Source organism: Panthera onca, chromosome B2 (assembly GCF_046562875.1).
Source record: "Panthera onca isolate mPanOnc1 chromosome B2, mPanOnc1 haplotype 2, whole genome shotgun sequence".
In the NCBI taxonomy this organism is placed as follows: domain Eukaryota; kingdom Metazoa; phylum Chordata; class Mammalia; order Carnivora; family Felidae; genus Panthera; species Panthera onca.
The window spans coordinates 149041701-149059851 of record NC_138343.1 but is presented as its reverse complement, the minus strand read 5'-3'; the positions used below and the strand labels follow the sequence as shown (position 1 = coordinate 149059851).

Sequence of the window (18151 nt, the reverse complement as noted above, 5' to 3'; positions counted from 1 at the left end):
AAGGGCAACAATTGTCACACCATGGATTCTTTTCTTGTACTTAATTACATGTATTTCTCTCTTGATTAAGTTTTTGTTGCAGAAGTTTCATGTTTGTAAACGTCCTTCAAGAAGTACTGAGGAGGTCATGGTAAACCAGAAAAAGCCCATTCTCCATCCTTCCAATGAACCGGGTGCTGTGCTAGGTAGCGTTTTCAGTGAATGTTAGCTGGCAAATGTCAAGGGCTTGGTTGTTGGTTGGGAAGATGTTTCGAAGGCAGGAAAGATTTCTAGGCTCCCAGAGACCATGCGGTTTCTCACACGTCTCTCCCTTGGGCCTGGTAGGTGGTAGAGAAGAGTCTCTTTCCATCAACCACCTGGGGTTTGAGTTTGATGCTCACTTGAGGGAGGTGGGATTGAGGTATAAAAAAAAAAGTGAAAATTCTACTTATCGGTTCCCTGTTTCCTTGGACTCCACCAAAGTTCTAGATTTAAGCATCATAATGAACCTAACTTCCTCTGGATCCTGTCAGAGCAGGTTAAGTGTGTCCCAGTGTGAAGACCGCTCACCCTTGAAGGTGAGGCGAGACTGTCATGAACAGCACACACCGGGGAGGCCCCGGAGCTGTGATCAGCGAGCCCCAAGGGTGTTGGCTCCCGCATGGGGAGGCCCCGGAGCTGTGACCAGGGAGGCCCCGGGGCTGTGACCAGCGGGCCCCCGAGGGCATTGGCGTCAGCCTGGGGCAGCGGTGTTAGTGGTCCCTGAGCAACGCAGCGGTGGCCCGTTTGCCTCCCGGCCAGTTCTCTAGCCACAAGATCCAAAGTCCGTGTGGTCAGCTCCTGGGAGGCCCCCAGGCTTCCTTAAGCCTTTCCGTGTCTGAGGAGGACAGGATCCCATGGGCACAAGTCAAGGGAGAACTGAGCCCACCGAGAAATCTGGAGAAGAACCTGCGAAGAAGCAGTTCGGGGAAATGCGCTCGCTCTCGGCGCTCACTTTGGACTAAGCCAACACGTTTCACCTGGTAAGTGTGCACCCCACCTTCTTCTGCTCATGTGCCCTTAGAGTCTCTTTTGTGAGAGGTGACTGTATGCCACCTTCCCCAGAGAGCAGACAGCTGGGAAACTCACCCAAATGTCTCTAATCAAAGGGGAAAATGGTACACTATTCAACAAATTCAGGATGCGTAGACGATTTCGGCCCAGATATCCTTCCTTGTGTCTGGATGGCCAGCCCTGTCTCTGCCCCTGACTCAAAATCATCACCAAACCCACCTTAATCTGGTGCTCGGGAAGACGGTCGGGGGAAAAGACTCAATGACTCTTGGTTTCTACACCACTTCCCAGCACGTACGGCTGCAGGGTAACGATAAATAATTAACAACGAATGAACACATCAAACCCAGAAAGAAAAATGCCTTCTGGGCCACGTACGATGAATTGCTTTTGTTCTTGGTTTGCTAATTAGGAAATCCGCAGTGTTTCCCTTCCCCTGGGACAGCTTAGCCAGGGCTCTGTTGTGCTGTGCAGTTTTATATATCATGTGAAGCAATTTATTGGTCCTGAAAGGGTATAACAGTGTCTGTAATTAAATAGTTGGCATCGAAACATTAAACATTCATCAACAGAGTAATAAGATGCTGAAGCCTGAGTGAGCTGAGTTCAAAGATCCTATGGGGAGGCACCTCATATACAAATGCAGGGCGGATTCTGCCCGGGGTGTGTCCCAAAGTCCACAGGTGTGGTGCTCGGGGCCTGGGGGACAGAACGAGGGTGTGGAGGCAGCACACAGCCAGGGAAGGACGGGGCCAACTGAGGTCTCAGGTGTAAACTTGACTTACAGAAACGATAAAGATTCAGGGGCGCCTGGGGGGCTCAGTCCGTTGGGCGTCGACTTCAGCTCAGGTCATGATCTCACGGTTCGTGAGTTCAAGCCCCGCGTCGGGTTCTGGGCTGACAGCTCGGAGCCCGGAGCCTGCTTCCAATTCTGTGTTTCCCTCTCTCTCTCCCCCTCCCCTGCTCATGCTCTGTCTCTGTTTCTCTCTCACAATGAATAAACCTCCATATATATATATATATATATATATATATATATATATAAAGAAACAATAACGATTCATTTTGGAAACTCAACTGTTCTTATGTGGAAATGGTCTATTTTGAGGTCCCACCTGGGTGAAGTACAAGAAGGTCCCAGGACGGCCCCCAGAGGAGCCTGCCTGCCTCTTCTCGTCCGTCTGTCAGCTGCCCTGAGCCTCTCTGTGTCCTCAGGTGTGTGGCTGATGGGGCCACTGGGCTCTGAGCTGAGTGTGGTCCCCACAGAAAGCAGACAGTCCTCCGGAGGAGGGGGGGGACGTGCAGAGGAGCCCCAGGTCCATACCCGGATGGGGCCTGGTCCCTCAGGCCCTGCGGCGATGCGTGCCCCCCTTTGTGAGGCGAGCAGGCTCGCATCACGGAGGGACCAGCAAGGAAGCTTCCAGTTCTGCCCCGTCGACTGGGCTCTGCGGCTGCCGAAGGCTGACTGCACACCCACTTGCAAGCAGGGCCGGGCTCGGGGACGAGCGTACGGAAGTCACCCCGGGAGCCGGAGGGGGCCCCAGCGCGTGCCTCTGTCCCGGGACGCACCCCTCCCCGACGGCTCAGGGGGCCGTGTGCTCTCGGACCAGCGGGGCCACCGTGCTCAGACCTGGTGGACTTAGGAGGACGAGCATCCCGCCCACCTGGGTTGTATCGCTTGACGACACGCTTTTGTGCTCGAGGCCGGAGAACATCCTGTGACACGTGGGCAGAGAGAGAGCTCGACGGCACCCCATAGTGAGTGGGGGCGCTCCCCCGGAACACACCGAGCAGCCCGTGCTCTCCTAGACCCGATGGACGGACGCCAAGGCCTCGGGGCAGAGCACGGATCTCCTGGCACACAGACGGCTGGATGCAGAGGGAGCAGTTTTCCCCAAGGTAGGTGTGGAGGGTGTGGGCCCCAGAGGAGGGGAGCAAGGGAGGGCAGGCGAGGAGAGAAGGCGGGGCTCAGGGCCACCAAGTCGGGGTGCCCTGAGGCCACAGCTAGGGCTTGGGTCGGATACCCGGCTCCTGACCCTGCCAGGCGGGGTTGGGAAGTCCGGGCGGGGAGTGGCGTCGGGCTGAACAGCTGCTGAAGACTCATACGAAGGCCTTGAATGCCATGCTAAGAAGTGTGGCCTTCAGACGTAGATCTGATATCTCAAAGGCTTTCCAGTGGGGGGGAAAAAAAAAACCTACTGCCTTTCCATACGCAGTTTGCAAAGCGGCAAATGTAGCTCCCCGGTCCCGGGACACTGGACATTTTCACGTCAAGTCAGTTCCGGTCCACTGGATGCAAGCCTCGCGCGGAGTCGGGTGTGGCCTCACCCCCGGGGAACTGAAGGCTTTAATGATAAAACAAAACCTATCACCAGTATAAAAAGTTGTGCCCGGGCACTGATTTAGAATAATTAAAAACTGTTCTGATTTTAAGTTAATAACAACTTATTTAAAAAAAAAAAGGGGGGGGGTGGTTGAGGGGGACGGTCAGCCACCAAGTGGCTTCGCCCACGTAGAATGACACAGGAGTCTACAGTAGCCGTTCGCTCCTAGTTGATAAAAACGGAGTGCCTTGCATGTCTGAACAACTCGCCTCTAAATCTGAAAATCGCTGCACGAAGCAGCGTGAAGTTTCTGTCGTGTGCGCGACTCTTTGATCCACGACAGGGCGGTGTGTTTTTACTGTTCCGAGTATGGCCGGAGGCAAGGCCGTGTGGATGGTAAAAAAAGTTGATGACACCCTGTTTTCACCCAGGACACATGAGCACACAGGCTGCGCGTGGTAAATGTCCAGTAATTCCAAACGAAGGCGGGGCAGAGGCTTTCGAAATTAATCGTTGAGGTTCCGAAAGCCGAGACCGAAGGACGTGGACAGAAACCGGTTCTCTGCCTCGGTGGGGTCTGTGTTTGCTTTTGCAGCGTCTGATTTCAGGGTCACCCAAGAAGGGTCCCTCTCCTCGACCCCCAAATATTTCCTCTCTCAGTTCAAAGACGACAGAAATTCATGGCATTCAATCACATGGTTTCGTACTACAGCCGGGTCCGGTTCAAACGGAAGGTAGCTGGGGGTGGTTTGTCCCTCACACGGTGAATGAGCTCCAAACGCAGTGTGCATAGACACAATGGGCTCCCTCCTGATTCTTCTTCAAGGTCCCGTTTTGGACGGACCAACGTGGGACTCAGCAGTCTGAGGGGCTGCGGAGGCTGGGGGCCGTCCCCTCCCACAAATTCCGGCTCCGGAATGAGTCTTCTGGGAGAAGCAGGGATCCCAGGGGCCATTCTGAGGGTTCATTGTTCCCACAGTGGGGGCAACAGTTGTGTTTGGCCCGCTTCCCTCCCAGCGGGCCCCGTGTGCCCAGGAATGTCATCAAGGTGTGGGAAAAGAAGCCCTTTCCCTCCACAAGCCAGGAGAGAGCGTGGCCAGGGCTGAACCAGGCTCCAAGAGATCATAAAACCCCGTAATTATAACAATGACCTAATCACACGCTTGAAGTCGGCTTCTGAAGTTCAGGTTGCTGCTGCTTCTCAGACGCGGCCTCTGCCCTGATTACATCGGCCGGGTTTCTGCCGAGGAGGACGCGAGACCTGGGCCCGCTCTGCGATGTGTGTCCCTGGTTGCACGTGACCAGGTCGGCCCCGCCTTGGCTCGTTCCCGCTCCACACGCGGTGGTTCAACGGTGATGATGTTTTGATGCGTGTTGGTGTTTTCCGTGCACACGCGGGCTCGCTCTGCCCCTACGAGCGTTCCAGCCACGTTCACGGTAACGGACTCGCGCTCTCCTAGCGGAGATACAAGCACGTGGCCTTCACCTTGTGGGCGGGTGCCCCTCTCCCGGGTGCCCCTCTCCCGGGCGGCTTGGGGAGTAGGTCTGCGTGCCCCAGTTTCCTTCTGGAAGTTTTTATGTGGAGGCCGACCTTCCTCTCGGAGGGCCAGAGAGGGCTCTAGCCACCAAGCCTCACTCGCCTGCAGGGTCTGTAGGTCTGTGGCCGTCCCCCTGTCAGGGACGTGCCCGCCTCACAGAGCCCCTCCCACGGGCCGCACCTGAAAAGCGTAGCCTCCCACGCGACAGGGCACGCGGAAATGCAAGCGGGAGATGGCGACTCTGTCAATATACACATATACGTCATAATTTCCCCGCAGTGACCTTGTGGAGTTCGCACGTTATTAGTAATTACTGCTACCTTGATACATTCCTGGGCCAATCAGTGTGACTGCCCAGGGACGCTGAGAACCGTGGTTCCCAATAAAGTGTTTTCAAGTTCAGCGAGAATGTGTACCGCCTTCTTTTCAGAATAAAGCCCGTGGGCCCTGAGAGCTCTTCGCCCAGGCTATTGCTCAGTTCAGAACTGCCAGGGTTAAGTTGACCGGTGTCTCGGCTCCTGCCCTGGCTGAATGGCAAATGCCCTTAAATAATTAACAATTTCGTGTCATAGTTTCACGTTATAATGTATATGTGTATTTGCGTGTGATATTTTTATCACATTACACGATACTTTGCTTGCCTGTTAAGTCTTAGTACAGTGAGCCCATCTTAATATCGCAATTATGTATTATGAGCATCAGTGAACATAAAGTGATGCCTTCGGGAGATAGCCAGGGCTCGCTGCCTGTGCGGGCTGCTCTGATCATAGAAGTTATTCGTGTCTTTCATTAATTTCGTTATAATTGCGATCGTTTCAGTTCCCACGAGGACCCCTTACGTGTCACCGTTCCGAGTGCAAACGTCCAAATAAACATACAGTTTATTACATGTTTTATATGATTTAAACCAATCAGTCGCTGATTTGAGCACTCGTAGTAAAGGTAGAAAGGCCTAGTGTGTATCTGGTAAAAGGTCAGGTATGGTGATGTCTATTTTAATTGTGAATAGAATTTGCCACTAAAGTTTGGGCTCAAGACTGAGAAGCTGAAGTTAGCCATAAATCTCTTGGATCCTGACCCAGATAAATGGGAGTTTATAAAAAGAGAGAGGAAATTTGGGGCGGAAATGAGCAACGGAGTAGGAATCATGGCTGACATGGATAGAAAATGTATGAAATGTGTATTCCCCTCATTACAGGAAAAACTATACCCCCCCCCCCCCTGCTCTCCCCTGTCCCGACCCCACACTGGGCTGCTGGTTCATTCATTTGTTCCACAAACATACAGGGCACCCAGTGCAGGAACAGGGATTAAAAAGAGAGCCCTGACCCCAAAAACTCCTATTTCGCTGGGTGAGGCGGGCGAATGGCCATTTCCACAGTCGCGCTGGCCCGCAGCCCCCGGAAGTGCAGGCAGCAGGGACCCCGGGGGCGGGGACAGGGGCAGCCACCGCGGCAGACGCGGAGCGCCGACACGCAGTGGAGCGGACGGGGTCGCCTGCCTGCAGCCCCAGCAGATCCGCTCCCGGTGCGGAACGCAGGTGGGGGACCCCGTGCACAGTGGGCGTCGTCCCGGCTCGGCCCGCGGTGTGAGCCCGCCCTGTGGTCACGGCCAGGACAGCAGCGGGAGCGCGCAGACTGTGGTCAAATAACCCGCATCGTCTCCTTACCACGCGGACGCAGGCGAGGCTGCCTCGGCGGTAAACAGTCTGACCCCCGCGTGACGCGCAGCCCCCCTCCAGGGGCCCTCGCTCCCCCTCTCCTCTGCAGGGCCTCTCCACCTCCATCCAGAACCTCCCGGGCCCTGACCCCTCTCGGACCATCGGAGCCTCCTCTTAACAAGGTCACAGAATATGTGATCTTTCAAAAATCTCTGAAGGAACAGTGACACCTGGGACCCACCACCCAGTTTACACAGATCACGGCGAGGAGGGGGCACCGCTAACCCTCTGCAGGACTTTGATGCTCCCTCCCCTCCTCCCTCCCCTCTCCCTTCCCCTCCCCTCCTCCCTCACCTCCTCCTTCACCTCATGTCTCCTCCCTCATGTCTCCTCCCTTCCCCTCCTCTCTCCCCTCCTCCCTTCCCTTCCTCCCTTCCCCTCCTCCCTCACCTCTCCCTTCCCCTCCTCCCTCCTTCCTCCCTTACCTCTTCCCTCCCCTCTCCTTTCCTCTCCTCCCTTCCCCTCCTCCCTCCCCTCCCCCCTTCCTCTCCTCCCTCCCCTCCTTCCTCACCTCTCCCTTCCCCTCCTCCCTCCCTCCCCCCTTCCTCTCCTCCCTCACCTCCTCCCTCACCTCTTCCCTCATGTCTCCTCCCTTCGCCTCCTCCCTTCTTTTCCTCCCTCCCCTCCTCCCTTCCCTTCCTCCCTTCCCCTCCTCTCTTCCCCTCCTCCCTCCCCTCCTCCCTCACCTCTCCCTTCCCCTCCTCCCTCCTTCCTCCCTCCCCTCCTCCCTCACCTCCTCCTTCACCTCTTCCCTCATGTCTCCTCACTTCTCTCTTCCCTCCCCTCCTCCCTCCCCTCCTCCGTCCCCTCCTCCCTTCCCCTCCTCCCTCTCCTCCTCCCTCCCCTCTTCCCTCCCCTCCTCCCTTTCCCTCCTCCCTCTCCTCCTCCCTCCCCTCCTCCCTTCCCCTCCTCCCTCCCCTCCTCCCTCCCCTCCTCCCTCCCCTCCTCCCTCCCCTCCTCCCTTCCCCTCCTCCCTCCCCCTCCTCCCTCCCCCTCCTCCCTCCCCCTCCTCCCTCCACTCCTCCCTCCACTCCTCCCTTCCCTCCTCCCTCCCCTCCTCCCTCCCTTCCTCCCTCCCCTCCTCCCTCCCCTCCTCCCTCACCTCTCCCTCCACCTCCCCTCTCTGTTCCCCCCTCACCTCCTCCATCAGCAGGAGGTCAACCTTTGGACACCATACAGAGGGGAACCACATGTACATTTCACGGATTCTCTTCCTATGTCCACGGACCACATGGCCACACCTGGAGCTGGAGCCCACCCGTGGCTCATCCTGCCGTGGCCATGAGCGATGTGACCTCCTCACCGTCCTCCCTCCTAGAGATGAGGCTCAGACCAAGGGAGAAACTAGGCTATTATGAAAATCTCCGTGGACAGCTTCACTCTCAGCCGCAAGGAAACCACCTCTGAGATGAGAGGATGGTGTGACCGATGGCTGGGCCACCCTGCTCCAGAAGGGGGTGGGGGGGCCATGTGGCTCCAGCGCCCGTGAGCACGCAAAGAGGCTGTGTCCTGGTCCCCTCCAGCAGGTGGCCTTCGGCCCACACCTACACTCACGGGAACGGCCGCGCTCGCCTTAAGATGAGCACTTGGTCCTCTACAGGCGTGGGAGGCGAGAGCCGAGCGACTGGGGACGTGCCCCATGACGCCCCCCGGGCCGGACGGCGTACCTCTGCAGGCTCCCCCCACCCGGTCCTCACGGCCCGCGTCGCCTCCACCGTCCTACGGAGGGCTTCCGAATTTGTCCCCAACCAGTTTTTAATCACGATGCCTGCCCCCTCCCACGTGCGTTTCTTCGTCAGACGGAACCGTGTGCTGTCCGCAGCGTCTGTCCGTCCGTCTGAAAGAGGCTGGACGAAAGACACTTCAGTGGCTCCAGACCTTGTATTGAGCAGAAAAAACTCTTAATTACGCGTTTGGTTTCTCAACGAATTTTCACAGGCAAGTGGACACTCAGCTGACACGGGCCCAGTGGGTGTTGCACAAGCGTCCCAGTGAACAGCCAGAGTCTCATCAGACCATACGCTTCACGTCTCCAGAGGATGATTGATCGGCTTTCTTGGTTCCAGGAAGCCCAGGTTTGCCGGCCGGCCTCAAGATGGCATTTCCTGGGTCTGTTCTCGTCCGCTGACCTGTGGAGCCGGAGAAGGCCGGGCCCGAGCCACCGCGTGCTGGTTCCCGACGGAGCCAGGCGCCCCCCAGAAGGCCACGCTGTCCTTTCCCGAGAGGTTTATTTCCCAGGCTGGGAAGGTGGAGGTTGCCAGGAATGGGACCGCATCCCATCAGGTTTGCCTGACTCAGTATTTCCCACGCTGCTTTTGTGAAATGGTAACTAATGTGACACAAATTTTAGGAGGGTTCCATGATCAACTAAGTTTGGGAAAGATGGCATGTGTCCTGGAGCTGGGAAGAGACCAAACTTTTTTTAAAATTTATTTTGAGAGAGAGGGAGAGGGGGAGAGCACAGGCACAGGCAGGGTAGGGGGGAGAGAGGGAGTCCAAGTGGGCTCCATGCTGACGGCATAGGGCACGATCTCATGAACTCTGAGATCACGACCTGAGCCGAAGTCGGACGCTTAACTGACTGAGCCCCCCAGGGGCCCCAAGACAGAATCTTAAGCAGGCTCCACGCTCCGCACAGAGACCAGCACGGGGCTCGATCCCCCGACCTGGGATCATGACCTGAGCTGACTCAAGAGTCAGACACTCAACTAACTGAGCCACCCAGGTGCCCCAAGAGAAGGAACGTTTTTAACTGTGTTTGATCCAGCTTCCATAACTATTTTTGATCTTCCCCCTTACACACACACACACACACACACACACACTACTATAACATGTTAATATCATTGACCATAGCTTGAAAACAGTGCTGTAAATTGCAAAGATTGAATTTCTTAACAGCCATGCTGGGGCTGTAGCTCCCGGGGGCCCCTCCTCGCCAAAGCAGTAACAACACCGACAAACGCGAGGTCATGTGTTGACACGGCTTGTGTTCACAGCGCTTCTGGACCCTCTTTCGGAGCCACTGTCCCAGCCCTCAGCAGCCTCAGATCAGAGCCTACCATACTCAGCTGCTGGTCTCAGAAAACAAGGAGACTCCTTCGCCGCTCCCCGACTCTTCCCAATTTCAAATCTGGAGAAGCAGGTGGGTGACAAGTTCGACCTCCTCCCTCCTCCCCGCCCACTTTCCCTCCGGCCAGACTGGCTTCACCTGTCAGAGTTACTCCTTGGGCATCAATCAGAGCCTCTCAAATGCCACAGGATTTCCACCAAATAAGTTATGTCACGCTATAGGGTAAGTTATGCACGAACAATGCTAACATCATCAAAGAAATAAGTCAGAATTGCCTGAATGTGGCAGTTTTGATGAGCACTAAATCCTTGTTTTAGGATTTTGGAATAGCGACATCTCCCCCAAGAGGCTTTGGCTTTTTTACTCCCCCCCCCCCACCCACCCCACCCTAGATCATAATACAACATCATGCCTCATCATCAGCTTTGATTTTCTCCAAAACAATCTGATTTTCTGTCTTTGAAATTTCAGGAAAATGTCAAATATGCACTTTCTGGGCGTCTTGCAAAATGGGAGGCGCAATCTTCACATAATCATTGTTTTTGCAGAATGAATTTCTAAAAACTCAAATTTTTCCTATTTTCTTTGCAAGTTACCATGAACTTGAAGGAACACGGCCTCTGACCCCTGGGCATATGAGGCAGGTGCTGGTGGTCACCACAGGGGTCTGGCCTAAGTTCCCGAAGCTTCTCGGGCTGATAAGACCCTTGCTAATCCCGTAACACCCACGCATCACCTTTCTTTGGCATGTTCAGATTCATCTAACTGGAGAGAAACTGACATTTGCTTTTTCTAAAGAATGCCCATGTTTCAGGTCAACAGGATTCACTGAAGGTACAGGCCTACGGCAGAGTAACCCTCAGGTCACCGTTGTGACTGCCAACGTTTTAACGTGTCGCTAAGAGGAGGCAGTAGGCAGGTAACTCTGGAGCGACAGAACGCACAGGGAGGGGCCCGTCAGCTTCTGCAGGGGCAGCAGAGATGGGCGGACCTGTGCAGGGGGCAGGTTATCTGGTGAATGATGTCAGGGAAGGCAGACAGGACAGCTGACCGTAGGATGCGGGCTCCTTTACGTAAAAGCTCCTCTAGGACACGACCTCCCTGTCCACCCTCTAACGCTTTTCTGATCCCCGGTTTTTAGAAAAGAAAACCTTATTTGATGGCAGGAGGCAGACCTTCGGGGGCCATCCCGAAGCCGCCGGGGTTCCCTGTGGACGACCCCATGCCGGAAGCGGTGCAGAGCGTCCTGCCGGAGCGAGGGTGGGACAAATTTGACGAAGGAGGGCAGAACAGCGAAGACTGGAACCTGTATTGCGGGACTTCCTCCTGCCGGATGACTGAGCGCGTCAGCGTGAAGCCGGGGGCAAGGGCTGAACCACCACCCGGGCACCACCAGGCGGACCGGAAGGACCGCCTGGCCAGGCACCTGAAGCGCATGGAAGAGGACGTCCGGCGGCCCCCTGCACGAGTTCATCCCGCTGACGTTCGTCATGCCCACGACTACAACAAGTTCATGGCTGAATACTCGCGGGAGAAGCACGTGACGGGCGCAAAGCACAGCTCCCGGATCTGCAAGCCTGTGGAGCCATCTCGCGGGACGGGGATCATCATTTCCAGTGACATTAAAGACTTAGACTTTGATGATACATACATAGTATGGAAATATACCTGCCACCCTTTCCTCGTGGGCAGAGGTAAACCTGACCTCCGCATCTGCGTCTGTATCACGGGCTTTAAGCCTTTGACCATTTACATGTATCAGGAAGGGTTAACGTGCTTTGCCACGGAGAAGTTCGACCTGAGTAATCTGCAGAACAGTTATGCCCCCTTGACCAACCTCAGCATCAACAAGTCCGGGGCCTCGTATGAGAAAATCAAAGAAGTGATCGGTCGTGGCAACAAGTAGACCCTCAGCCGCTCCTTCTCTTACCTTCGCAGCTGGGACGTGGACGGCCTGCTTCTGTGGCAGAAAATCCACCACGTGGCTATTCTCACGGGGCTCGCCATCGCTCCCTCGGTCCCCTTCACGGCCAACTGCTTCGAGCTCTTTGGGTTTGATATTTTGATTGGTGACAACTTGAAACCGTGGCCGCTAGAGGTCAACTTCAGCCCTGCCCTGTCCGTGGATTGTTCGGCGGACGTGTCTGAAGAGAAAACTCATCCACGCCACTGCTGAGCCGATTTACTTGCAGGGTCTGAGGCACGGGAGGGCAGAGGGTAGTGGCGGTCCCGGGGGAGCGGCGGGGTCCCCCTCGCGGAGCTGGATGCCGGTGGGCTCAACCGCGCGGGCAGAACCCTTCCTCGTGAGTCCCTCTTTCCGGTCACAGGCAGACCGTTTAAGGAGGAATCTGCAGTGAAGAAAGCCGTAAAGATATGTCCCGAGAGTAAACGTGCCTCCCAGCCTAGGGAAATGACGAGTAGGAAGAAAGACCTTCTCCTTTCAACAAGAGAACCCCCCCCAAACCAAGCTAAAGTTAAAGGGCAGACACACGCCCCACAAAGCCTCATTCCGTTCGTGTCCCTCATCCAAGCGTGCGCCCACCGGACAAGCATCGCCCCGTGCGTCGCCTCCGACTAGAGCAAAGTGCCAGATCTCCAAGAGGGGAACTTTGTTCTCATTTTTCCTTTCAACGAAGCAACTTTTGGAGCTTCCAGGAATAGATTAAATGTCAGGAGAATAATCCAAGAGTTCCAGAAACGAACGAACAAACAACACTCCCACGTGGCAGAAAAAGAAACAAAGAGAAGGTGACACGGCTTTTGGAAAACCAAGGATTCCCTTGCCCGGGGACAGCAATGGCTCGGCCCCTGCCCCTCTGCATTCAGCACGTTGACCACGTCGCCGGGGCCACCGATGTGGGCGTAAATAGAAATATAGCAACCCTGACAAAGTAGAACATGTGCAAATGATGATTGAATTACATGACCTAACTGGTGTATTTGCTCCGATTTCTTGGGGAAATACCACACAGCCTCTTTTCTGTCCTTGGAAATGCTTTATCACAATTACACTGTGCATTTACCGAAACACGAAAACCAAAGATAATTAGCGTATCTCTTAAGGACTCTGAGGTGAAAACGGTACAAAAAAGGCTAAGGGTTAACTTTTTGTTTCTGAATACACCATTTTATGTTCAAAATTATTTTTGTCAACTTAATGATCAGTCATCGGTATGAGGCGAATTACAGGAAACCTTCCCCCAGGGTACCCACGTGACTGTTATGTGTAGGTCTTGGGTCCTAAATCAGACATTGCACCACATTGCTCCCCACTGGGGTCATCCATCAGCCGTATTTGGAGAGTGTCCCCTCGTGGTTGGCCCCGTCACTGATAGATTACCATCCCAGCATGCGACCTCAGAACCTTCCAGATCTAGCCTTGTCACTCCTGCCACATCAGAAAGCACTGAAGAGTCCTAAGACACAAAAGCCGCAGCATTTAGTTGAAAACATCATGCTGAGTGAGAAAAAAGCCAGACACAAAGCGCCACACGTAGTAAGATACGATTTACAGGAAGCATCCCGAGTTGGCAAGTCCAGACACACAACGTGATTGGTGGTTGCAGGGGCCGGGGTGGGGGCGCGGGGGCGCTGACCGCGAGTGGGAGCGGGGTTCCTCCTGGAACGTTCTGGTGGTGGTTGCACAACATCATGTGCTAGATGTCACTGATGGTCAATTTTCTGTTATGTTTATTTCACCGCAATAAAAAAGAGAAGTTACAGCAAACCATACTTAAGATATGCAAGGATTAACTATTGAGGCTGGGGACACAGAGTGGGTGATACAGCCACCGAGGGACAAAGGAAGGAAGTGACTGCTCTCAGTGCCCACATACGATTCCTTATGGTGTTGGCACTCGCAGCGGCCTCTGAACACCTAACAGAATCCTACTGTTCCAACTGAATGGTTCAGAAAAAAGGGGGAGAAGAAAGTTCCAGCAGTTAGCCCGGAGGCTGGACTGCGTATGTTGCTCATTGCTTGGTTTCAGGCATAAGCACATTTATTTACTCCCAGCCTTATTCCAGAAGAGATTTGAAGGAGTCACGTAAGACTGTAAGCACATCCAGATTGCCCTGGTCTTCTATCTCAGCTTTCTACTTTATAGTATTTGGCAAACAAAGGAAAGGGCCTCTTCCGCACATATGGAGACGCACTCTAACGAGACCAAGCCATGTGGCTACCATCACCCGAAAGCCAGAGATTAGATCTCATACCCCCTTTCATCTTGAGCAACAACTCAGACGTGAGGATGAACGTCCCAGAGACGTGCCCAGCACATAACGTTAAGGAACGATGATTTCATTTGAGCATGTGAACCTCTGCAGCCCCGGGTCCGCTGTCCGGAAAACACGCATGATCCGGGCAGTATGCTCGTCAAGGCAAAATGCGGGCCAATTAAACTGAAATAATAGTGGGCTAACGTTAGACTTGCAAAGGCGACGGGAAGCCTATGTGTGCAGAGTTTGTATCAGGTGCACGCTTGTGTAAGGGACACGGAGCGAAAACAGAGACGCGGTATTCTGGGGGACAAGAGCCAAAGCCCCAAAGTCCAGAGACGTCTCCAGGAGATAGGAGGTAGTCCCTTAAAAGAATCCTTGGGTTTCCACCTCCGGGGAAATGGGATATGTGTACCTTTCCTTATTCCTTCGCAAAGTACGATCGAAGGAGCTGGACCGCACCAGGGCACCGGGGCAAACACAGGAGTCATGGAGGGGAAAGAAGGCAGTCCCACTAGGGACCCCAAGCCAAACAGGGTGTTGAGTTTGGGGCTTGGGGGGGGGGTGCCTCATACTCCAAACTGGGCACTATAGGAGCTGACAATGCCAATGGACACAAAGACCCAAGAGTCACTGCGAGCGAAGGACCAGGAGACGAGCAGCTGAAGGGGAATTTAACTAAAGGAACCTGCGGGACGCTGGGCTCTTTGACTCCAGGAAATCTCTCGGGAGCTAGAAACGCCCCGCAGTTGGAGGTGAAGGTTCTTACTCCATTTCAAAACTGGATCCCATCTCCCTTTGACTCGAGGTTAGAAGAAGCCAGCCGCAGGGGACGCAGGAAGTCATGAGAATCTCCCAGAAGGAAGGGGGAAGTAGGAGAGAAGTGTGCTCCCGGGACACAGCGGTCACACTGGGCTGGAGTGCGGCCCCCACCTGCTCAGCCCTCCCGGTGCAGAGTGGCCCCTGAGCCGGAAGCTGCTGGGTAACGTGTGAACGGGTCGCAGAGGCATGGTGGCCGGCAGGGCGAGGCAGACCCTGGGGGCAGGCCGTGCAGACTCAACTCGGGCCGGCTGCCCTCGTGGGCGTGCGGGGAGCCTTGCGGACAGGGGCAGACAGAGGGCAGAGCCCCGCGGCGGTCTCTTCAAAACCTGACCTTCCAGACTCTTCTTGTCTGCTGCGTGGACTCCCCTTGTTCGCCCGTGAGCACTGTGCAGACTGGAGGGGCTTGTGTGGGGCCTCTTGGCTGCCCTGCAGGCGGACCCCACGAGGAAGGGACAGTGCGAGGTAAGCTGTGTCCCCACGACCCCCGGTGAGATGCCCACGTCCCCAGGCGGGGTACCCCGTGACCTCCCCGTGAGCGGTCACGGCCTTGCAGTAGGACACCAGGCGGGGTAGCCGAGGGGTGAGGGAGGGTTCCCGGCTTGCACCGCGGGGAGATGGCCTCAGGCCGGGGGGACGGGCTGCCGGGTCGTTCCTGCCGGACTCGGCCCGCGCCCGGCTGGGCTCACTCCTCCCCCAACCGCCCTCGCCTCCCTGTGTGGCTCTCCCGGGTTCAATCTCTCAGTTCCTTTCATCAGAAAGAAATTCCTTCTCTCTCTCTCTCGCCCTCTGTGTGGAAAACCCAAGGAAGACCCTGGCCTACCCCGACCGTCGATGACAGGACAGGCCTAGGTGGCGTGGATGTCATCATCCCGGGGGGTGAGGGGGTTAGGGGCGCCCCCGGGGAGCAGGGGGAGACTTTGCTGGAGGCAAGCGTGGGGTGCGGTGCTCAGAAGGGGACCTGGCAGACACGGGGGTTGCCTGCAGAGCAGATCACCTGTGAAAACGGAAGGGCGGTCAGATGGGGAGATGCAGGGAGACTGAGGCCGGGAGTGGCCCCTGAGGCCTCGACGCCTCCTGAGTCAGGTGGACAGCAGATGTTGGGTGGAATCTGCTTCAGGAGAAAGTTACGGAAGGGTCCCAGACACCCACGGGGACTTGGATCCCTCCGCGGTCAGGACCAGACTGAACAAAGAACACAGCCGAGCAGCGGCTCTCGACACCAGTGAGGGCTGCCAAAGTGGTCACTGGCCTCCTGGAACTTTCTGGACCCTCCGCCTCATGTGCCCCCCCCCACCATGTTCACCCACAGCTGCTCCCAGAGGACGGGCCCCGGGCTTCGGGACCCTCGTCCCCTCAGAGGAGGAGGAGCCCAGCAGACTCAGGAGCCCAGCTTGGGGCTGGGCCTCCCTGGCCGTTGGCATATTGTGAAGGGGGTGGGGGTGCCCATCGATCCAGCGGGGCCGTGCAGACCACATCAGTGCCTTAAACTGGGGCGGATGAGCATCCCTGAGACCCTCATAGTCATGTCACTTGTCTCTTCTGAGCTGGAAAACTGGGATGGAGTCTGGCGGTGAGGGTCCCAGGGCACCTGCCTCTGGGCACCCCCGCGGGGGATCTCCCGGCCTCTGGCTCTGCGGCACTGCCTCCTCGCGGAAACGCAGAAACCACCTAAACAAGCCTGGACCACCAGACGGCACCAATGCTGGACCCACGAGGGACACCGGTGCTTTCCGAGGGCAGACGGGGGTGAGGAGGGTTAGCTCCTGCCATGGGAAAGAGCACACATCCCACGGTGGGCTGAGGGCTGCTGCAGCTGGCCTGGGGGTCTCTCGAGAAGAGACTCGGAGATCTGGGCAGGAAGTCCAGCGGCCAGGGCAGTAAGTCCTGTCCCTGAGTGCACGGCGCCATCAGGCAGAAACCTGGCCACTAGAGGACAGAGAAGCCACAGAGCTGCTCACTAGAGGCAGGCGACTGGAGTGGGGATGGAGCCAAGGACCCTCCTGGTCTCATACGTCCACCACCCTTGATCGGAAACTTGTGCGGGAACGCGGGCTGCGGGGAGAGCCCTGTTGAGTGCATCCCTTCGGGAGCCCCCCAGGAGGCAGCAAGGGCCCCAGGACGTCGCATCCTCATCCCGGGACCTGTGAAGATGAACACAGCTGCAAAACCAGCAGCACGGGCCCTCCCCCCAGATTCAACGCTCCGTGCACCGCTGACCTTCCGGAGTTTTTCCTCAAAACCCTTCTGCCCTAAAAGGAACCAAGGTTCCTGGACAGTAGCTGATGCCATCCCTTGAGGCAGGAGAAGTCAGGAGGGGTCTGTGCACTGGGTCGAGTAGTGTCCCCCCAGAGTTCACGTCCACCTGGGACCCGCGAATGTGACCTTGTTTAGGGTCACATGTGGTCTTTGCAGAGGCTTAGGATGAAGTCATTGTGGAGTAGCACAGGCCCTAAATCTGATGGCTGGTGTCCCTGGAAGAGGAGGGAAATCGGGGCACAGACACAAACAGCAGAACGGCCACGAGGACACGACGCAGAGCCCCAGCCCCTGTGCTGTCACAGGCGGAGAGCGCCAGGAATCACCCGCAGCCCCAGAAGCGGTGAGGCCAGGGACAGCCTCCCCGGGGGCCTCCAGAGGGGGTGTGGCCCTGCTGCGACCTCAGTCGGGACTCCTGGCCTTCGGGGACCGTGGGGGACAGACTGCCACGGTGTTCCTGCAGCAGGCTGCCGTGGTTTGTCACGTTTGTTACGGCAGCCACAGGGAGCGGGGACAGGCTGTCTGCCACACGCTGTTCCCGTGAGCATCACATACTGAATCTGTGAATCAATTTTTACTTCTTTGAGAAGATCTAACCTAATTAGAACCCACCTTCATTGTTTTAAAATTTTTTTTTAGACTTATTTATTTTTGATAGAGACAGAGAACAGTAGGGGAGAGGCAGAGAGAGAGGGAGACACAGAATCCGAAGCAGGCTCCAGGCTCCGAGCTGTCAGCACAGAGCCCGACGTGGGGCTCGAACCTGCAAACTGCGAGATCATGACCCAAGCTGAAATCAGGCGCTTAACCAACTGAGCCACCCAGGCGCCCCTACAACCCACCTTTAAATGCTCAAGAAAAAGTGGTTTCAAAGTCACACTGACTCGGCTGAGCGTTACTAAACAAAGTCCTCATGTTTGTGACCACAGCCTTCTGTGTTCACAGAGCCTCTGATTTTGCAGAACCAGCAATAATCAGGGTTATGGTGACCCCGTCACGTGATGGACTTGCTCACTTGTGCCAGAACTAATTCCCAAAACGTCCGGGGCACTATTGTCACAGTTGGGAGGCGGGGCAAAGATGCAGGAGGCCTGGGGTCTGCCCCGATTTGCTCCGGGCCCCTGGCGGGGAGGGGGGGTTGGGGAACACAGGTAAGTAGGTGGTGGGA

At 56.0% G+C, this 18151-nt stretch overlaps 1 protein-coding gene across 1 annotated transcript; it reads left to right on the top strand.

The window, feature by feature from the left end:
* Positions 1–282: 282 nt before the first annotated feature.
* TTLL2 (tubulin tyrosine ligase like 2) lies at positions 283–13221 on the top strand. Its single transcript, XM_078447565.2, is given in 8 exon segments — positions 283–1001; positions 8553–8897; positions 9614–9759; positions 10829–11125; positions 11127–11181; positions 11184–11829; positions 11831–11910; positions 11913–13221. Coding segments are annotated over 7 exon segments (1995 nt in total). The 5' UTR covers positions 283–1001; positions 8553–8653; the 3' UTR covers positions 12440–13221.
* Positions 13222–18151: the final 4930 nt, after the last annotated feature.